The sequence below is a fragment of the Cricetulus griseus genome, chromosome 5 (genome assembly GCF_003668045.3).
Source record: "Cricetulus griseus strain 17A/GY chromosome 5, alternate assembly CriGri-PICRH-1.0, whole genome shotgun sequence".
Classification (NCBI taxonomy): domain Eukaryota; kingdom Metazoa; phylum Chordata; class Mammalia; order Rodentia; family Cricetidae; genus Cricetulus; species Cricetulus griseus.
This window is the reverse complement of record NC_048598.1, coordinates 6,071,187-6,094,224: the sequence shown is the minus strand read 5'-3', so window position 1 is coordinate 6,094,224 and position 23,038 is coordinate 6,071,187. Positions and strand designations below refer to the sequence as shown.

Sequence of the window (23,038 nt, the reverse complement as noted above, 5' to 3'; positions counted from 1 at the left end):
GTCTCTTCCGATGTGAGAATGGGTGGCCCTCCCTTACATCGGTATCCCCAGCCTTACAAACATGTTATCTGGTAGATCCAGAGCTTCGTGAGGCTCAGAAAATAGTGACCAGCTGCTGTGCGTGCTTTTCTGTGTGTGTGTGTGTATGTGTGTGTGTGTGTGTGTGTGTGGTTTGTGGTGTACTTTACTTGTTTATAATTTTGTGCAATGGGTTCTCATTGTGTTCACCTGACTCCTTCCGGATGTCCCCTACCAGCCCAGTTTTGTGTCCTTTGTTTTTATCTTTTAAAGCCACCAATGACAGTTTGTTCTTCCTAAATAAATTCTTAAATGTCTGGCCTTCCACTAGAGAGTTACCATCTTACCAAGGAGCACACTCTAGAAAAGAGTGACCCTCGCTTCCCACCAGATGATCCTCGTAATGGAGAGGCTTCCCGCCCAGCCCCCTACTCAGTGCAGGGATTTTCAATGACTTTGGCTTGCCCCGAGATTGTGTATGACATCATAGCCACTGTGGTTGACTTCGAGGCTGAATTTAGAAGACAGTGTTTCTTTGGAGCCATCCACAGCCTCCTACCCGCTCCCTAACCATCATTCCACAGTGGTCTCTGAGCCTTGGGAGGAGGGCTCGTGGCACACATTCCATGGAGGGCTGAGCATTCCATAGCCTCTGTGTCTCTGCATCTCTGCATCTTGGCCAATTGTGGTCACTGTTGGTGTCACTCATTATCTTCCTTTTTGACGTGAGTTATTAGGGGTGTAGCTGTTGAAGACTTTTGACAAGTTGTTTTTTGTTGTTATCTTCTTAGGTACCACAGAATTGGCCCTACACTCAGCACGCCAATGAAATAACTTGGTTCCTAATTGTCTACCTCCACCTTCCTAATGTTGGCATCACAGGGGTGTGCCACCATCTGGTTTGTGCAGTACTGACCAGAGACCAAACATAGGCACACACGCCACCAGCTGAGCAGTATCCCTTGCTTGGTTGTGCATACCCAATCTAATTGTGGGAGAAAGGAAGACCACAAGACTACAGCTGTTTCAGACTTCATGAGAGACAAATACCACACCCCAGGCAAAGACAGACAGGGGCTCACACAGCCCTTAGCCAGGAATGCTCATCTGCTTGTCACTACATTTCTACTCTGCCTGGCTCTTATCCCAGAGTGCCTGGGTGACCTAGCCTCCCTTGTGAATTTCTAGAGCTTTCTCTCTAGGATCTTTTAATCTAGCTAACCTACTTGTGCAACATGATGTTATCATCACAAAAGGGGCAGGCAGTTTTGACAGAAACCCAATTTTTTTTTTTTATCCCAGTGGAGTGCGGGCAGAGCCTGGCCCAGCTGAATGATTTCCGAACGGTTCCTCTTGTGTGTTCTTTTCCTAATGAGTGCCCGGCACTCTTGGTAAGATGGGCCCTCATCGCACATCTAAATCACCTTGGTGGGGAAATGCTACCTTTACTAGGGCTCCTTCGCCGAAACTGCCCAAGTCTGACATTTTTATACCAAGCTTTACAGCTGCCTCAGTTTTCTTCCCTTTTTTTATTTGATATTCATATATAACATTTTATTGTTGCAGGGATGCTGTGTTGTGGGCAGGATTATGTGAATATGTCAGATACCATATGCTGCTTCGCTTCCAGTGGAGAGTCTAAAGCACACGTTAAAAAGAATGACCCGGTGCCAGTGAAATGCTGTGATACTGAACTTATTCCAGAGAGCCAGCGATGCTGTAATGGAGTTGGATATAATCCTTTGAAATATGTTTGTTCTGACGAGATTTCAACTGGAATGGTGATGAAGGTAATTGATAGAAAGCCTCTTGGAGGTGCCGCTTCAACGATGGAAAGAGAAATACATTGTTCATAACTATTTTTCTAAAATAGGAATATAAAACCTCATGTGTGCATTATTCATTTTTGCATTCTATCCATATTAATACCGAATGAGTTTGTCATGATTGATGCTAGTGCAATGAATTCTAAAGGAATTCCTAATGATTAGCTGTTCTCAGGGTAGCTTTACCCAGCACTTCAGATGAGGGGATGACAGGAAGTGTGTGCTCCCAGACTGAGTGCCGTGCTCCCTGGCCCTGCACAGCACAGCCCTGAGTGCTGGACCTGCCAACCGTGATGGCTCATCTCAACTGTCAGCCTCATGGGACTTAGAATTGCCTGGAATCACACCTCTGGGTGTGTCTATGAGGGTATTTTCTGAGGGAAATGGCTGAGGTGGAGCACTAGCCTAGGGGGTGCTCTGGCTGTGTTCTGGGCTAGGCAGACACAGCGAGCTGAGCACCAGCATGCGTCTCTGCTTCCTCACCTGAGGTATGCTCTCATTGTCTTACCTCATGAAAAGAGCCTCCGCATGGACACAGTCTGTCTGGTTGTCTTTGTGGCTTTGGAGGTGAAGCTCACAGCCTTGCACATGCCAAACAAGCACTCGCTGTATCTGTCAGCTGCATCCTGGGTGTGTGTGCGTGTGTGTGTGTGTGTGTGTGTGTGTGTGTGTGTGTGTGTGTGTGTATGAGTGTGTGAGTGTGTGTGAGTGTGTGTGTGTGTGTGTGTTGGCGGAGTGGCCTTTTAGCCTGGAGCTCACCACCTCTCCTTCTGGGGAGAGCAGCTCTATTGTTCACTTAACAGTTTACTGCTGGTCTTGCCTTAGTTCTCACCTCTTAGTTGGTCCTGATCTTAAATCTATCCTTTAATATTTTCCTTCTAGCTCTTTCTAGCTCTTCCTTATCCACTGATTAATTCAACATTTTTCACCTCATTGAGGTATCGCTTTACATTTGTCTTTCAACTTTTCTATTATTTTAAAAAAATTAGAACTGTTTTGTTTTAAGGATTTTTGGTTGGGGAGGGAGTGAATAGCTATGTTTATGATTCTGAGGGTGTTGGTTTGGTTGGGTTTTGTTGTTTTGCTTTGTTGTTTGAATGGTATTATTTGCTTATTTGGCACAGGTTTGACTCTTCTTGCTTTGTTGTTGCTGATACTGAGCCCATTAATCTCTGGTGCTTTATCGTTTGTCATTATTTCTTTCATCAGAGGCTGCTGAGGGCTTGCTGTGCCTGGTCAAGGTCTGTCTCTCAATGGGAAGCATAGCAGGGTAGTCACCTGGCAAGGAGTCCTGTGATCAAGAACCCTCACAAGTATTATCTGTTGCTGGAGGTTTTCTTATCCCACCGGGTCCTGCTGCTTCAGCCCCAAATGAGCACACAGAGACATATATTCATTGTAAAGCTGATGGTCGATGGCTAGGGCTTCTTATTGGCTAGCTCTGTCTTAATTATTAACCCATTACTACTAATCTATGTGTTTCTACATGGCCTTATCCTACCAGAGGACACCTGGTGTGTCCTATCCTCTGGGTCCCTCCATGGCATCTCTCTTGATCTCCCTCTGCCTACTTTTCCCAGAATTCTCCTCGTCTCCTAGTCCTGCCTATCTTCCTGCCTCTACTGGCTATTGGCCAAACAGTGTTTTATTCATCAACCAATAAGAGAAACATATATACAGAAGGACATCCCCCATCAATTATCAGTAGCAGGGTTTGCATAGCTGCCTGCTATGTGGAAACACCAAGGACCCATGGGGTGCTTGTTGCTAGTGTATGCCTTGAAGATTGACTTTTCCCTCTGACCATTTTAAATCTGGGTCCTGGCTTTGTCCTTCCAGGGTGCCCTCTCTGCTCCTCTCGGTAGCACTAGGTCTTTTTCAGCTTGCCTCATTCAGGCATGCACTAAATAAGAACACACTTACCACAGGCGTCCCTCTTAGTACCCGCCCCACAGAGCCATCCAGGATACAGTTTCCTTTTATTTGTGGTGATAGTTTGTTTCTGTTTTAACAAATAAAGCCTGCCTGGAGATCAGAGTAAATAGCTAAGCCATAGCCATAGAGGCCAGGCAGTGGTAGCACACACCTTTAATCCCAGAACTTGGGAGGCAGAGGCAGAGAGATCTCTGGGGGTTCAAGGCCAGCCTGGGCTACACTAGATTGATCCAGACTAAAAGAGAAACGGAGCTCACACCATTGATCCCAGCACTTGGGATCACATGCCTTTAATCCCAGCACTAGGGAGGTAAAGATGAGTGATACGGCTGGACACAGAGAGAACTATAAGGCAGGAGGAGTCTCAGAAACCCCATTTTATATTTTCTCCAAAATACCACATGAAAGTGCCAAAGTTCACACACAAAGACTGTGGTTCCTATTTGCCATGAATGCTCTGAGCTTGAGGCACGTTGGGCTTGAGGTCATTTGGTTCACAGACCAAACCTTCCTGGTGAGTTTAGTTTCCACTGCATGTTCTCAGGGTGATGAGGCTTTCAAAGATCTCAGAGCTGGGAAGACACTGGAATGTAATCCAAACCCTCCACGTTTCAATGTCTGGGCTCTTCCTGGTATGCAAACCATTTTCTTTCATGTGCTTTAAGATGTTTGTTTATTGCAAGAGTGAAATATTTTGTTCAAATGATTCAAAAATGCATCCTAACTGGCTAAAGGAAGTTCACCAACCTTCTTGTCCCTTTCCCCAACAGGAAACCAGAGTATGTGCAACAGTCTGCCCTGCATCCATGGAGGCCACAGCACACTGTGGGAAGTGTGACTTCAATGCTACCACCCATATCTGCACCGTGACGAGAGGACTTTTCAATCCCATGGGGAGGGTGGCAATGGATGGACTGTGTTCTTCAACAGAGGAGGTAGTTCATTCGGGAGATGCAACCACGCGCTCTTTCCTAGGTAAGATATGCGGAGCCCTCTGCCCATGGCTGAGTAGGCCTAGTGTGAGGCTCCTGCTAATGCAGACTCTGTTTCTACCTGACAATCCCCTTCATGTCAATCCATCCCATCATACTTTTAGACTAATTTGTTGCATGGTAACCGGTGACATAATTTGGATGCATTCAGACCCAGTTATTTAAAATTTTTAAGCCTATCCTTCAATAGGGATGTATACTATTTTAAATTAAATCAAAAGAGAATACAGAACAAGAAATAAATAAACTATGTGTGCCTTTCTAGTATATTCCATTGATTGACAATTAATTTTTATTCTCAAAGTTATCAAGTAACTTCCACAAGGTCAGTGAAGGGGTACTGAATGGTGAAGGCCAAGAGCATTGCTCTGAGGAAGGGGGCCACTCCAGGATGGCACTGTCCCCAGGATGGCCAGTCATCTTCAGAACAACTTTTACTGCCACGGAGATGTTAACTTCCAAGCACCTTCTGCACTTCTGGGTTAGTCTAAAGCCAGTTCTTATCACTGGCTGAAGTAGATGAGAAGGTCTGTAGAGTTGAAGGTTACTTCTAAATAGCTCTGCTCTTTGTTACTTTTTTTTTTTTTGTACTATTTGAACGTTTACTAAAGTCCTTACAGAATATGCTTGTTTCTAAACAAAAAGGTGTTTAGAAAAAGGTGCTACACGTAGAGCCAGAGAGAGCCCATTTTAGCTACATAATTCATATACACTCTTGTTAAATAAGCAAGGCAATGCTGTCTTCAGCATGAAGCATCACTGTGTCTCACTTAGCCACAGGCAGTGGGCATGTCAAATTCCAGGCATGGAAGATTCCAGGTGAGAAAAGAGAGCTGGCAGAGGGAAGGAGGGGCAGAAATAAAGTGTGCTGATCCGAATTTACTCAAGTGTGGTGCCAGGTGGCTCAACACCCCCTGCTTTCTCCCACGGCAATCATCTGGTGTGAGCAGAGGACGTGAGGAAGCTGAGGGTCAGAGCTGGAAAGAGGCTTGCTCTGGGCAGCAGACCATTGCACACCTGATGCCTTCTGAAGGACAAGCTCTAGAAACTTCCATGTGGGCAAGGAGCTTCCTCCTGGGTGCTTGGCCCCTCCCTCAAGTGCTGGCTCCCCTTCTGCAGTCCTTCACCACCCTGCTCAAATCCAAAGTCATAATATTCAGTGCAGGCCTCCTAGGTCTCCCATGAGCCTCTTCTGTTCCTACAGCGTCCAGCCTACGAAAACCACTCCTCTTAACTCATTCCATTTGTCCCACCAGGTTGAAACATGTTTAGAAATAATAAGTCTCTGTCTGTGTTTGTTGGGATTTAGCATACTGCTCATAAAGAGAAAAAATAATAACATTAGGAAAGGCTTCGAGATAGACCACAATTTGACCTGCCTTCCAGTCACCCGGTCTCTGGCTGTCAGTTAAATATCACACCAGTGGAGCCTCATTCTTAAATGATTGGGTTTCCATCCCACAGAGTCCCCTGCTTTTATCTGCCACCTGCAATCAAGTTAAGATTTTGAAGGACTCTAAAACGTGCTTTCAGGAGCCTTCTTCCAAAAATGAATAGATGTGCTGCTGATGTAACATTATAAGGGCTTTTAAAACCTGCACTCCCGGTTGTTCTGTGGTCCAGAAAATGCTATAAATTGAACATGAGAAACAAACCTTCTTATTTGTGGCAGTACGAGGGTAGAACCCAGCAACTCACCCAGTCTTGACAAGTGCTTGCCCATGGAACTATGCCCCCAGCCCGCTTCTCCTTTATTTGTTTTGAAACAGAGTCTCACTAAATTGCCAAGGCTGGCCTTGAAATTGCTGCATAGCACAAGCTGACCCTGAGTTAATGAGCTTCCTGTTTTACCTGCAAACTTTACTGGTTCATGAAAATTGTAAGACACACACTGAACGAGTCCATTTACTGTCCATTGTATGCATTTGGGGCTCACTTGGGAGTGGAGAGCCTGTTAGGAATTCTATCACTCTCCTTGAAGCCTTTGACCGCCTGTACTCATCAGTGTTCCAGCCTCCCCGTGTGTGTGTGTGTGTGTGTGTGTGTGTGTGTGTGTGTGTGTGTGTGTGTGTGTGAGAGAGAGAGAGAGAGAGAGAGAGAGAGAGAGAGATTGTATGAGTAATGATTATAATTAGAGAAGAAATCATGAAGTTGAAAGAGAGTTGGGAGACATGGGAGAACTTTGAGGGAAGGGAGAGAACTGGAAATGAGGTAAATAAAATAAAATTAAGCATAAATTTCTTAAAGAAAGAAATAAACCGGGCGGTGGTAGAGCATGCCTGTAATCCCAGCACTCGGGAGGCAGAGGCAGGTAGATCTCTGTGAGTTCAAGACCAGCCTGGTCTACAGAGTGAGTTCCAGGACAGCCTCCAAAGCCATAGAGAAACCCTATCTTGAAAAACCAAAAAAAAAAAATAAATAAAAGAAATGTGTTTTATATATTTACATATGTATTTATTTATTTATTTGTTAAGAGTCTGGGCATAAATCCTAATGGTAGCGCATTTTTTAGCATGCACAAGCTGCTAGAATTGATCTCCAGCTGTTTGTATAATATAAGTAATGAGTATATTTATTTATTTATTTATCTAATACCTACTGCTAGGTAATCATTATACTAGCACCAGCAGCTATAGGCAAGCAAGAATTACACTCTAGGACTTGAAGCCTAGATGAAGAGCTTGCTTGGGTGTTTGGGGACAGGGTGGTGTGACAAAGAGAATCCATGTCAGCACTGTGACAGAAGTGACCTTCAGGATCCCCAGATGCTTTTGAGGAGTGTGGTAAGGACACCTGGTCCAGATCACAGAAGTCGGGAAAGACTTTGTGTCTGAACTGAGAGTGAAAGACAAGCTGGGATCTACAAGTTTGAGGGAAGGAGGGCGAGGCTTACAAATCTTGCAAAGCCCAGGAGCAAAAGAAAAGCCATCTTGTTGGAAAACAGTGTCTCAGTATGTTTGGCCATTGTGGTTCATGTACAACTGTCATGAGGCCACAGCCTGGACTCTTGCAACACTTGTCACACCCTTCCATGAAAGGTAAGAACAGCAAAGAGTGGCAAGGGTAAGGGAAATCTGCCCTCCGCCCTGGGACCACTTGTCACCTGTAACAGACGGGAGAGCAGACCTCAGGGGCCATGAGAACTTAAGAGCTGGCTCTGCCCCTCAGCAAGTGCAGCCACCCAGAAAGCAGGCCCTATACCTCATCTGGGCAAAACAGTAGAGCTGGTCCTGATGGTGTCAGTGTAGTGTGGTGAGAGCAGAAGACCTGGCCCTGTTCTTTGCTGCCAGCTGCATTGGGTGAGTGGAACAGGGCAGTGCTGAAGAGCTCACCCGGGGGATGACAATGAAGGACAGCCGCATGATAACCAACCCAGCTACCATCCAGGTCCAGAGCCAGGACTATGAGGTAGCCCTCCCCCATGCCCACCTCATCTATGAACTGCTGGAGAATGTGAAGGGGCCAGACCAGCAGGTCCAAAACCGTAAGATCTCCATGACACGAGGCAACAATAAGATATCCAAGGGAATCCCAGTGAAGGCCCAGTGTCCACAGTGTGGTAGAAGCCAGAGACCTCAAACCAGACCAATCGCTCATTTCAGTTAACAAGTAAAGATGTATGGACTAAAGGGTGTACTGGGTCACACTACAGCCTCCAAGCCCAGATGTTTTGTTTTGTTTTGGGTGTTTTTATTTTGTTCTACTTTTACATTTGGTTTTGTGGGAAAGGTTGCAAGGGCAGAGGGCAGGGAGACAAGTAGGATTGGGATGCATGATGTGAAATCCACAAAGAATCAATAAAATGTTTAGAGAGAGAAAGAGGAGAGAGAGAGAGGATGTGGCTCCATTGACTAGGGGGAGCAAATGAACACAGTCCCGTGGAGGAAGCTAACGTGCTCCAGAGCAGCTGCTTCCAGTCCTCACTCTGACAAAGAATCACTCAGAAACGAAGACTTGGCAAGAAAAAACGGGGTTTAAAACTTACAAGATTAAATAAGTGCAAAATGCATTTAAATAACTAAACTTTCAGGGTTTTCTTTTTTGGTTTTTGTTTTCTAGGGTTTTTTTTGTAAAGGCATAAAATTGATACTTTGGGGTTTATTGAACTTTTGGGGACAACACTGAGTCACACGAGTCATTATCTAATGACAGTTCTGCCAATCAAATACTTGGAAGGTTGGGGTTCATTGTTCTGGTGAGATTGGTGGTTGGTTAGTTGGCCTTTGGCTTTGGGTTCTGGGTTTGGTAGAGCTAGATCCTGCAGGGACTACTGTTTTTATTCACTAACATGGTACTACCAGAAGCTAAGTTTCAAGTGTCTCTCATGAAAATATAACATGTGATATTTTTAAAAAGTAATACTAACAACATAATAATAATGTTTATAGTGATAAAAGTATAAAATAGCATTGGCAAACCTGCCTCATCTAGAAATAAAGTGGTACAGGAACTTTTGAGGTACTCAAATTAGCCTTATATTAGTCTTCTTTACAATCATTTCCTTTGCATAGACCTGTGCATGCATGCATTCTTGTGTGTGTGTGTGTGTGTGTGTGTGTGTGTGTGTGTGTGTGTGTGTGTGTGTGTGTAAGTACATCTGTGAGCCAGAGGACCATGTTGTTTGTCTATTATCCATCTTTTTGAGATAAGTGCTCCCACTGGCTGAGTGCTCTGCATCTGCCTGTCTCCATCCCACCCCCACCCACACTGCTGGGATTGCAGCCCTGCTGAGTCCCGCCTCTGCCATGCTCTCTGGGTGTGGACCAGGTCTCTCTTCTTATGCAGCAAGCACCTCACCCTCTGAGCCTTCACTGCAGCCCCTCAGTTGTGTCTTTACAAACATTTCCTTCCTCAGAAATGGTGAGTTCCTTGCTGTGAGACTCCCATCTGCACATCTAGTGCTTTGTAAAATACACTGGATTTTTGTTTATTCGCAAAGGGAAAGAGCATTAAGCATTTGTTTTAAATGTTTAGAGATCTTGGTTTTCAGGGGTTGGGGATGTGGCTCAGTTAAGAGTCTGTACTGCTCTTGCAGAGGATCAGAATGCAGTTCTGAGTATCCATGTGGGAGGCTCACAAACCGCCTAGAACACCAGATCCAGGGGATCCAATGCAATCATCTAACCTCTGCAGGCACCAACGCGCGCGCGCGCGCGCACACACACACACACACACACACACACACACACACACACACACACACACACGGGGTGGGGGGCAGAATTAAAAATGGTTTTGACTTTAATTTTTAATGTGATAGTTTTAAAGAGAAAAGTGAACCCCTGAGTCTGCTCTTTGTCTTTGCAGATGTGAACCTTGAGCCCAGTACCATGTATGAATACAGGGTTTCTGCATGGAACAGCGGCGGGCGAGGATTCAGCCAGTCTGTTGGAGCCAGCACAGAAGAAGACTTGCCCCAAGGAGTTGGGGCCCCTAGATGGGCCAGAGCGGGCAACCCTGAAGACGCTATTTTCTTAAACTGGAAGAAGCCCAAGCAGTCAAATGGTATTGAGCCACTTCAGAAAAAGATGACCTAATTTGTTTGCAAATTCCTACAATAAGGAAATGAGTATAGAATACATTGTCATGCATGTACTCAGTGGGGAGTATTTCCTGATAAATGGAACCCCCCTCGTGTCTGCTCATCACCGTTCACCTTTATAAGCAGAAATTAATAATTACACTAATTATAATCTTTCAAAAAGCCCCAAATCCTCAATTTTACCAGAGCTGCTTTCAAATAAGTGGAATATAGCTGAAGTAAAAATTATTCTATTCTTGAACAAAAGTCTTTTAAATCACGAACAGAGAGAAACATGTAACTCGGTCCTGAATGCATCTTCCCCCAGTAATAAATCTGAGAACTGCTTGAACATAGAAAGGCATTGTATTTTAAAATGCTATAATACCTGGCGTGTCTTTAAATTTTTTTATGACGGGGCTGGTGAGCAAGCTTGGCCGTTAGAACACTTGCTCCACCATGCCTGAGCACCTGAGTTCAGTACCTGGGACCTGCTCGGTAGAAGGAGAGAACTGACTCCCATAGTGGCCTCTGACCTCCACACACATACGTGTAAATAAATAAATAAATAAATAAATAAATAAATAAATAAATAAAGCGATCGAAAGGCTCTATGGCAGACATGCTGCTTGAAAACAGTTAATGTGGCGTGACACACAGCCTACAATTTCCTACCTCCCAGGGCTGATTATTCACTACATTCTTCTTCGTGATGGAAAGGAGCGATTCCGGGGAACATCGCTGAGTTTCACTGATACAGAGGGGATCCAGCCACTCCAGGAATATTCATACCAGCTGAAAGCCTGCACGGTCACTGGCTGTGCAGTCAGTAGCAAGGTAAGAGGAGCTCGCCTGACCGCGGCTCCAGCGTGAAGCTGTGTGAACATCCCCATGTGGCTTCCCCAAGGCCAGAAGACCGTGTTTCCCTCAAAGTGGCATTGAGGAAGGTGTGAGTCCCCTTCATTGGATGTGGATGCTGATGGGGAGACTCCTGTCACAGAGACTAAGCCATATAGCAGTGTTTTATTAAGAATAGCAAACTCTTAAGCCAGTATCAGTGAGTCTTTCACGGCCCTCTCAGTGATTTCTGGGTAATTGTTGTGATATTTCCCCAGTCAGTCTCACAATGTGGTTGGTATCAATACAAGAAAACAGTTAGTGCTCAATAAATGTTAATGTCAGTGCTAGGTCTTTAGATTCTAAGCACATGGAATTCATCCGGCACTGGAAGAAACCTGGGGGATGGGGGGATAATCCATTCCGATCTTGAAAGAGACCAAGAGCTAGCATTGAGGGGTGGTGGCACCTTGGAGAGGTGCCGAGTTGCTAGGGATAAAAGCTGACACAGGAGCAAATGTCCTCCTTTCTCAGGCAAGAGTGTGTGGCCACGTTCACAGGACCTGAGGAGTCACTGTGGTGCAGGTTATCCTGAGGCCACCTCTCATGTTCTATGGCTTTTACACAAGCCCAAGTACCTTCCTATTTTCCAACAGCATTCCCCACAATCTGGGCAGCCACCCGACCTTATGCTTCTCAGATTCCAGAACGTTGAAGCAACAGTAGGAAACTCCTCTTCTCTTTGGGTGTTTCTCAGTCATAGGGACTCTGTTAGAGTGGCAGAGCAAGCAGCGGGGCAGTAGTATTCTACAAAGCCCTAAGATGTCCAGAATTGCTTACTCATCAGTTGCTAACTTGCACCTAAATATCATGCCACCAAAACGTGTCCATACTTAAAAGCCAGAAATGGATGAGCCTGCCATGCAAATAAGTGATGCCAACAGTTCAGCAGAAGTCTTGGAAAGGAATGATAAAGGCCTAGATTGGGGAACCTGTGTCCAGACTGAGAGGCTGGGAGTGTAGCTCAGTTGGTAGAGAGATTGCCTAGTACTCACGAAGCCCCGAGTTCAGTCCCCAGCCCTGCACAAGCCAGGTGTGTGCTGCAAACTCAGCATTCGGAGAATCAGGAGCTCAAGGTCGTTTGCAGCTCTGTAAGTTTAAGGTCAGCCTGAGCTGCAAAATGCTATCCTAAAAAAATAAAAATAAAAAGACATTACAACAGAGTTCAGGTGATAGAACCTGCAGAGAGTGGTGTCAAGCCTGTACAGAATATGCAGATGTGTCCAACCTGCAGCCCTTGATCATTTACACCCCTAGGGTTGCTATGACAGCTGAGCCCCAACACTAAACTATAAACTACTTAGAACACTATGTGCTTTTCAGCTTTTATTATTATTATTATTATTATTATTATTATTAATTATTTGATTCTGTAGTTGGTTCTTTATTTTTTCTTTTAAGATTTATTTATTATGTATACATTGTTCTGCCTGCATGTTTGCTTGTACACCAGAAGAGGGCACTGGAACACATTATAAATGATTGTGAGCCACCATGTGGTTGCTGGGAATTGAACTCAGGACCTCTAGAAGAGCTGCCAGTGCTCTTAATTGCTGAGCCATCTCTCCAGCCCTGTGGTTGGTTCTTAAGCATAAACTTTGTAGATGATAGTGCTGTGTCACAATGTCAAAAGTCTGGAAACCCGAAGAGAAGAAAGTCAAGTGTTATATGTAATTTGAGGTGTGTGGTTTCAGCTATTTGCAGGTGGTGGTGTTGCTCTGGTGCAAGCAGAAACAAAAATGTTAAAACAATAGATTTATCTTCAAGTTTACTCAAAACTATTTACAGAGCAGGGTGATAGAGGCAGATATCACTTATCATTTTAAATTTAAAAAAAATATGTCTAGTTGGATGCTAGACCAGGAGGTGGGCTTGCTAGAAAGATCTATCTGAGAAATTAAAGTAATGGGTTTAGATGTGACCATTGAGGGCACCAGAGAGAAACAAAAATAGAATACCACTAGTGGTAAATAATAGAGACCTGCTACCAAGTGGAGAAAGAAAACCTCCTAGAGGAGACTGAGGGGAACCAAAGAGCTAAGGAGGAAAATTAATCAAGTGTCATGTCACAAAAACCAGCTTTGTGGGAAGCAGCCTGAGAGACACCCCAGCAGATGGAAAGGCTCTAATGCTCTTCTTCCCGTTAAATTCAGAATAGTGGGCTGCACACACTGTCCCAGGAGCCACACAACACACAGAGCCCGCCCCCATGCTGACAGATGGCAGCTGACTGGCCCAATCAAAAGTTACAGCCTGACTGGTCCTTGAATAATTCTATATTTTGTTCATAATAGGGCCTGGCCCGACCAGATGCCAGAACAATTGGTTAAAACATGCAATCAGATTTATCCTTGGGTGGGGGGTGGGGCATCTTCCCAACAGCAAGTTTTTATCCAGAACCATACTGTGACACCATTGCCTCAGTAACTGGTAGGTTTTTCTTCTCACTTGGTTCTTTTTTTTTTTTTTTCCGGAGCAACATGTAGACAGTACCCAGTCGTCTTGGGAAAGGGTACAAGTCTGTCCATTGTGCTGCTGAAAGTATGCCCTGTGCAAGCAAGTTCAGATCTAGCTTTTGCTCCATATTTACTGATGCTTAACTTTTGTGAAATCAGGCTGTTAAAATGCAAAGACACTGATGGGCCATATGGAAGAGAGTTCTCCAGGCAGACAGTCTGCCAGGCGGGTTTACACTTGTTTAAACTGAGGGCCGCACTCTGCCTTCAAAATTGTTTTCAGACCTGTTGTGATAAATAGTAGTTGGAGACTTATGTAATATATTCAAGGTCAGATTTCATTGTTTAAAAGGATGAGGGGGACAGAATGAAAGGAGGTGAGGGGCTCCTTCTCCCAGCCCTTGCTAATGATATGCCGGGCCAGACGGCAAGGCTGTAAAACAAAAGCGACATTTTCATTGATCAGGATTCCTAGTGGACGATGACAATAAATTGCTGTTTAATTTCCATGCTCGCAGGTAGTCGCCACTACCACCCGAGGAGTCCCTGAGAGTGTCTCCCCACCAAACATCACAGCCCAGGGCCCAGAGACACTGCACCTCAGCTGGAATGTCCCCGAGAAAGCGAAAGATGTCATTAAAGAGTACCAGCTCTGGCTGGATGGGAAAGGGCTCATCTACACTGACACAAGTGACATGAGGCAGCATACGGTCACAGGTGACAGAACGGGGGGAGGGGGGGCAGACACGTACTGGAGGAGGCCGTCATTGCAGTGGGGTTGGGGGAGCCTCCCGGGGGTGTGCGTGTGATGTATGAGGTCACTTCGAAAGGACGCGTTCTCTTGACATATGGTCAGGTCCTACTTAAACCATGCTAATCGAAGAGCCCACACTGGCAGCAATAAGCCACGGCAGCAGAGAACTTCAAAAATAATTTATATTTGGCTTTGATACGCAGTGTGTAGAGAGGGGGCTTGTGTCAGTATTAACTTATTTTTTTTTCAAACAAACAGTACGATGCATTTTCATTCCCCAGGGATAGATTCACAGGTAATAGGGCTAGGATATCCAAGCAGGGATTAAGAGGGAGAAGAAAACCATGTCAAGGCTGCCAGTGAGCTCCAAAGTGAATAGCTAATACTCCCTGGCTGACAGTTGGCTGCTTGGAAGTTCTTGTCATTATTCCTTCTGTTAATTGATAGAGGTTGTAATGTTTTGGTTATGTGTAACATTGTTGTCATTATCATAACAGTGTAGTGCAGGAGCAGAGCATTAGGTCGGCCCTCATAGTGATCATAGTAACACTTCACACGGGTAGATTGAATAGTTCTTTCAAAGAGAAAATGTATTTCTGACTTTAGTAGTCTTCTTACCACATTGTTTAATCATAGACTTCACACCACCCAGTCTTTTTTTTTTTTTTTTTGCCTCCATCACTAATAAATGCAGTCATGCAGTCTGCAGGCTGAAGACAGGGGCCTGACCAACCTGTTTAGTGTTGCATTGCTAATACCTAAACTCATCCTTACCAGGCCAGTGGGAGCTGAGTGAATTGGGGCGGGGTAATAAGCTAATAGATGCCAAACACTGTCTAAACACTGGCATGTCCTATCTCAATCCCCACCTCAAACCCAAGAGGGCAGAGGTGATTCTTAGCTCTGTTTCACTGAAAAACAAAACAAAACAAACAAACAAAAAACCAACAACAACAAAAAGAAAAACAGCTTTGGAGACAGAGTCATTTAGCTCATTGTTCAGTGAGGCATTATAAAACATACCTGGAAGTTGAGATTCTGAGAGCACAATTTCTCCACTTCTTTCTAAGACTTCCCAAAGTGATGCCCTCCTCCTACTGGGCTCTGTGCCTTCAAAGAGTTTTAGCCACACAGATAACAAAACTTACGGGAAAGCACAGAAATGTCTAGAAAGATATGCCTGGCTTTTCAAAAGTCAAAATATATGCTGCATAGATGGAAAAGCAACTCCGAGGTATTTGTTCCATGATTTTCTGCCACCTAAGCAAGCACTGATTGACAGGATGGTTGGTGTTTTTCCAAAAGTCCCATGAATCCTAGAGAAACAATGCATGCTTGCACAACTGCACGTCTTACTCCGTATCTGGAGACTATGAGCCAATGTGGTGATGGCACGGACAAAGAATACTTCATTAATTCAAAGGGTTTCTCATATCTTATTTCACTTGAAGTGAGATAAACACAAGCAATGGATTAGTGCATTGTTTAACAGAATGCACTCACCTTTCTTCATGGCTTTGCCTCTTAACAGAGAGTTACAGTCCAGCTCACTTGCTTCTCACTGCATTCCTGTGAGTAAAATTTGTAATATACATGCTGTATTCTTCAAAGATTAAGAAGTTTGAAATACACATGCTGTATTCTTCAAAGATAAAGAAAACACACCCATTTACAGTACCACAGCATTTACTAGCCCCATCTACAAAAGAGCCAGAATGACTGTGTGTGTATATAGTGGGAAATTACCAATACGGAGTCAGGTAGAAATATAAGGGTATTTAATAGAGAAAAGCCTTACTTACAGAGCAACCTAGCCAGCTGGTGTGGCAGCAGTCTGTCCAGCAAGTACCAAAGTGAAACTGAAAGAGAAAACGCAGTCCCCTCAAAGTCTCACTCTACATCACCCTGACCACGCCCTCACAAGTGTGGTCAGGCACACCTGTAGCCAGCCCCTAAGTAGGCGTGGCTACAGCTTCCCGTGTGTGTGTGTGTGTGTGTGTGTGTGTGTGTGTGTGTGTGTGTGCGCGTGCGCGCGCGCGCGCGCGCGTGTGTGTGTGTGTGTGTGTGTGTGTGTGTGTCTACTGCTACCTAATGGTTATGGTCTTGATAATATAAAAATTTTTACAAATAAGATTGTGAGGCCCGGGGAGATAGCTCAGAGGGCACAGAGTATGCCTGCTGTGCAAGTGTTCACATTAAGGGTAAAACAGCCAGTGACTGAGGTGGCACATATCTATAATCCTAACACTGTTGGGGGGAGGGTGAAGGGGACAGGAGGATTCCTGGAATTCACTGTCAAGACAATGTAGCCAAATCAGTCAGCACCAGGTTCAGTGAAAGACCCTGCCTCAAAAAATACAATGGAGAGCAATCAAGGAAGACACTTGATGTTGACCTCTGACTTCCACAAGCCCAGGTGCTGGCCAACACACACACACACATACACACATACACACACCTCACACATACCACACACACGTACACACACACACACACCTCACACACGTACACACACCTCACAGATACACACACACCTCACACACACACACACACCTCACACACACACACACACACCACACACACACACACACACATACACACATACACACACCTCACACATACCACACACACGTACACACACACACACACACCTCACACACGTACACACACCTCACAGATACACACACACCTCACACACACACACACACACCACACACACACACACACACACACACACACCTCACAGATACACACAGATACATACACACACACACACACACACACACCTCACAGATACACACAGATAAACACACACACACACACCTCACACACGCACACACACACCTCACACACACGCACACACACACCTCACACACGCACACACACACCTCACAGATACAAATTAATGAATCAGTTCATTAGCATTGTGGCCTCCAAGATGTTCTTGGCAATAGAGAAGACTGACTAGTAAAAGGATGCTGCTTAGACCGGTGCAGGATGCAGGGCTGGTGTCATAGAGGACTTAGGTGGACAATGGCATTATAATTGAAAGTGAATTAAAATCTAAAACTCAGCTAAGGCCACCTAAAACTGGGTACCAGTTCATAATGGTTTCACAACAAACTGAGAGACAAAGCTAAAGAATTGTGGCCCAGTCTTGGGCAGCCTGGCTTTGAATTGTTGCCAACTGTACTGGTTTTCATCAGAGACCAGCTCTGAGATGTCAGCTAACCAAATTCAATTATAATGTACAAACCCACAGGATGGATGGCCTCATTAATTATGAAATAATTGCAAAGTTCTTTCTTTAAATCCCTTTACTCCACTGATTCTTCCTTCCATTGTCATTCTTAATCAATATTTTCATGTCAAAGAGGAATTTATGCACACACATTGGTGCCAGAAGTTTTTGCATTAGAATCAATATTTTAAAGTTTTCCTACATAAGTTAAACTTTTACAAAAATTGTAAAGTGAAAATGGTTCTTTTTATGTTTCATTTATTACTTTTTGGAAATTTCCTTCATGGTGCTGTATTTACATCATTTATACCTCATTCCCTGCCCCCTCCAATTCCCCCCACATTCCCCAAAACCCTCCTATATTTCTCTTTAATTATTACTGTTACATATGTACACACACACACACACACACACACACACACACATATATATATATATATATATATATATATATATATATATATATATGCATGCAACCTGCTGAATTCATTTACTGTTGCTCAGATATCTATTTGACCACTTGGGATTGGATAACCCTCCCTCTCCCGGGGGAGGGGTGTCCTCCCTAGGGCAACTGATTCTCTGTGTCTCAGCAGCCATTAATGGCCTGTAGCTCTTCACCTAGGGTGGGGGCTTGTAGGATTCCCCCATCCACACTTGGAGGTCAGTGAGTAGTCCACTGGTATTGTCACTGTGCCAGCCTTGCTTAGGTGACCATACTTCTGAGATTTTAGGGGTGTAGATTCTCTGTCATGTGTCAAAGGCACTATCTCTGGCAGACATTCTGGTCGTCTGGCTCTTACAGTCTTTCTGCTCTTTCACAGTGTTCACTAGCACTGAGTATAGGGCTTGTGTTGTGAGTGTATCTAATGGGGCTGTGCGCTTCTGTCCATTGTTCTCTGAATTTTGATCACTTGTGGCTTGCTGTGGTCTTCTCCAGAGTCATTTGGTCCATCCATCTGTCTTAAATGCAGTTAGAGAAGCTTTCATTTGGGCAATAGAGCCCTAAGGAGAGGGGCTTCGAAGCTTGTAAATGCAGTTCCTAAGGAATAGGAGTGATGCTAGGCGTGAGCATCTCTGATCTAAGGGTCTCCACAGTGTGGTTCTCTGCCAGAGAACACCAGGTCCACGGGCAGCTGACTGACCAAAGGCAGGACAGAAGCATTTCTGATGTGATGAGTGTTTCCTGAGTTCATGGAGTAAAGGAAAACAATGGAATTTGCTTCCCAGACTATCTAAGACTTTTGTTGAAAGGTTGCCTGAGCTGCTTAAAATAAATATTTAGATTTTCTTTGTTTCCAAACACGGGTACTCCCTAAGCAACAGAGCCCTAATGAAGCCGTAGCGGTAACCTTCCTGGAGCCTGAAGGAGCTCAGACCTGGGGATAGCAGGAGGGACCCACCAGCACCTTGCTGCAGCCATGTTGTCTCCATGCTTGCTTTTAATTACTTCGAAGCCTCAGAAACATGATCCCGTAAATGCTTTGTGGGAATAGCGGCAGAGGCCCTCATCACTCGAAACCCATAAATTGCTTATAATCCTCTAAAGATGTTTTTTAAAAAGCATTAAGTAATTGAAGACAGGAAGTCCTCGGTTAATTATTTAGAGGTGTTATCAATGCTTTAAGTAAACTGGAGCATTGTCTGTTATCTCCCCACACCGGGCCCTGTGGGACCCAGGAGACAGCAGTTCCCTCCAGCTCATATTCACTAATGCAAACAGCCCAGGGTAGCTTGTCAGTAGAGACCTTCCCAGATCACTTATGACTAAATCATCTACTGTCCTGTCCTGCACACAACATCTGGATGGCAGTCACAGTCTTTCTAGCCAGCCTGTGTCTTAGGGATAGAGGGGAAGGCAAAAGGATTGCCTCAGTGACTGACTCCACTGAGGGAAGTGAGTGAATGGACGGCGTCCTCCTCAGCACTGTGTCTGGAAAGGCCCATGTGTCTCTGAACTCTGTGTAAACTGTTGCCAAATGAACTGCTTCGGGGCTGTTCATTGCAGGACAGTCAGGAGGCACATCAAGCCAAAAGGATTTTGCCTTCTCTCATCTGCTTCGAAGTTATTGAAAGCCCTTTGTGCTAGGTGACATAAACCCTAACACTTCTATTTACAACAGAAAGTGGAATATTAACATTATGCTGACACCAGAGTTATACACATCACTTCTGGGGGAAAAAAATAAAAGGAAAAGTAGTTTGAACATCAGTATGACAAAATGTGGAAAATCTTTGTGAAGGTTTTGCCTTTAGATAACTTGGTTGTGTGGTCACAAGCTATCTTTATTGTCCTGGAATTTATAGCATTTTATTGAGCTTGGAGATGACTCAGTGGATAAAGTGCTTGTCTCACAAGCATAAGAACCTAAGTTTGAATCCCCAGAGCCCACGTAAACCTGCACATGGTACCATGTGCCTGTAATCCCAGGACTCCTACATCACTGTGGGATGTGGAAACAGGAGAATCCTGGAAAACTCAGTGACAGTTAGCCTGGTGGTACACAGCAGGCACAGCAAGAGACCCTGCCTCATATAAGGTAAAAGGTGAGGGCTGATACCTGAGGTTGTCCTTTGACCTACACATATGTGCCGGGGTCACACACATGTACACACACACACACACACACACACACACACACACACACACACACACACACACACACAGTGACAGCCACAGGGGTCAAATAACTAACATTTTCCTTGTTTATGCCTCAACTAGAAGGTAATCTTTTTAAGGACAGAGAAAATGGCTTCCTGTTACCTGTTTGCCCTATGTTCATAGTCATTCACATTTTAAAAATATTCCTTTATTCAAAACTAGCTTCCCTCTTTGTGTTTTGTCTGCACCTGAAGCCAAGCCCAAAGGGGTGTGGTCATTAACACAAACACACTGGCAAGGAAGATGCCGCTACACATGTGTAGCTCAAGCTGGTTTCCAAATTGCTGCATAACCAAGGAAGAGTTTAGACTTTTGTTCTCCTGCCCTACCTCCCCTGTGCTGGGATGACAGATGTTCCCCACCATGCCAAGCAAGTACTCAAGGGCTACATACACAGCCCCCAAAGTGTTTCTTGAATGTAGCAATCACCACAACGCATGGAAGCTTATATCTGTTTTGATTGTAGATAGAGGTCCCACTATCAAGCTCATCTGCATCAAAGGCTGGGTTACATAGTCTGAAAGTCCCATTACAAAGTGAAAATCCAAGCCTCCTTGTTCAAAACTTACTGAGAATTTATAGACAGTAAGAGCGGAAGAGTAAAAGAAGTGCAGGCCCCTGAGCTTGGATCTCTGAGCAAATCCGAGCCATGCCTCAAAGCTACTGTCACTAGATACCCGGGGATGCAGACTGACAGGCAACAGATTTTATTGACACAGAATCAAAGAAATCTTAGACAGTGGCTATGTCCCCAGCCACCAACAGCCCCCAAGTCCTGCAGTCACGTGTAGTGTCATGGTTGCATTTCCCCCATCTACTGTGTAACCACTGATCAGTGAATGTTGGAGCTGTGAAAATAAACATAAAGACTGACTTCATTTCCATTTTTCCAAAGCTAAAGAAAATTTACTTGGTACCTACCTGCTTTAAAATAATAATGTAGCATCAACCATTCATTTTCTCTTTTAAGTCTGCTAGTGGATGTGGTATTGAGCCCAAAGGATCACAGTCAAGAACTATCTAGATGCTAATTTCTAAAGAATTCAACACTTCTCTCAGGTATTGCAAGGTCCACAGCCTAAACAATCACTAATTCCTTACGTTTTGTCTCAGTGGCTCTGGACAACCCTTATTCTCTGTGTTGTCCATGATTTTGTGTCTGAACATGCAAAAACCTAAGATCCTGTTTCAATATATAAAGACAGACAACTAGGGCTATAGCTGAGTTACACAGTCGTCAGCAGCATGCTAGAAGCTCTGGGGGTCAATCCTTAGTACCAGAAAATCTATACACACTGTGATCTTCCAACAAATATATACATTGCTCAATGTTTTTGTCAGGGTAAATGTCACTCCCTCTCTGCTTCAGTGTGGTGTGAACCTTCCAAATGATTCGACATTTATTTTGTTTATTTTTTATTTTCTTTTGTTGTTGTTGTTTTGGTTTGGTTTTTGGTTTTGATTTTGAGACAGTGTAGCCCTTGGCTAGGCGGGAACTGGTTACATAAAGCAGGCTGGCCTCAAACTCACAGAGATCTGACTGCTTTGACCTCCTTTTTGCTGGGATCAAAGGTGTGAGCCTGCATGCTGGACCAAGTTTGTTTTGTCCACATCATTGTTATCTGGAGTCCACTCTGCCAGAACTCCTCCTAACTCATCTGGTCACCGTGGATGAGAATGGCACTGCACTTAAGGCTACTTGGAAATCCCTTGGAAAATAACAGACACCCTTACAGCATCACTGACTGGATGCTGGAGAGTAGTGGCTTCTCTCTGAAGACATAATGAACAAAATGCCTTTCCCTGATGATGCGTCTGGAGATTAAGAACCAGGAGCCAGCTGTTCCTTCTAGAGTGTATCACAAATGTAACTGACATCGACAGAGGTTTTCTTTGCCAAATCATATTTTTATGAACCATCGGTAGGGTCTTTTTTTTCTTTCAGTCCCTTTTTGACGCATATTACTCTTGAAAGTAATGCTAGTTGGAAGTGTGATTATAATGAGTTTGGTTATATGATGCCCCTTTCCTCTCAAAGAGAACATGATTCCCTGTAGGGAAATTCACGGGATTATTCGCCCCAGTCATCTTTGCTATTCTGAGCTGTTAAAGGCCTGCTTTGTCTCCCTGCGCCTGCCTTTCTCTGCTCTGCGATGCTATTTCTTACTCTTCTCATTCAATATTGGTCACTTGAATGATGTTTTCTTTTCTGCCTCTTCTCTTCGACTTCAGGATTAAGTGTCAGTCAGAATGGTTCCTTTGAGACGTCTCTTTATTTCCCTCTTCTCACCCTGATCAATTCATGAGTAGTTTTCAATTGGTGTGTCCTTTTCACTGCCTGTTGCTAATATTTCACATATATATCTCAGTTTAAGAGCTACCAATAGGGGCTCACTTAACATGACAGCAAATCTAGTGAAAAGTGTAGATTTTATTGAGTTCCACTGAGTCATTGATAGGAAAGGTCACTGGGTACATGTAAATCACCCGTGCCCAGTGGAAGCTTATGCTTCGTTGCAGGCTATTTAAAATAGCCCTCTTCATTGAGCAAAAAATACAAGATCTAAAACTTATTAAGGATGACGCACTTAGGGGGTGTCTCCCTTTGATTCATCTATGCCTAAACTTGGCAGTTAACCAATCATAACCTCAGCTTCAGGTGGGGACACTGAGGCACCTAGAGGACAGACACCTCATCTCTGGCCATGTTTAATTGGCTGGTAACTGTCAGGAGTC

At 44.4% G+C, this 23,038-nt stretch overlaps 1 protein-coding gene across 1 annotated transcript in view; it reads left to right on the top strand.

The window, feature by feature from the left end:
- Positions 1 to 23,038, top strand: part of Ush2a (usherin) — a 641,642-nt gene that overhangs the window by 491,893 nt on the left and 126,711 nt on the right. Inside the window, exons 50-54 of the mRNA XM_035445085.1 lie at positions 1,585 to 1,808; positions 4,550 to 4,754; positions 10,079 to 10,276; positions 10,975 to 11,129; positions 14,164 to 14,362. Of these exons, the coding sequence (XP_035300976.1) occupies positions 1,585 to 1,808; positions 4,550 to 4,754; positions 10,079 to 10,276; positions 10,975 to 11,129; positions 14,164 to 14,362 (981 nt within the window). The remainder of the gene's footprint in view (positions 1 to 1,584; positions 1,809 to 4,549; positions 4,755 to 10,078; positions 10,277 to 10,974; positions 11,130 to 14,163; positions 14,363 to 23,038) is intronic.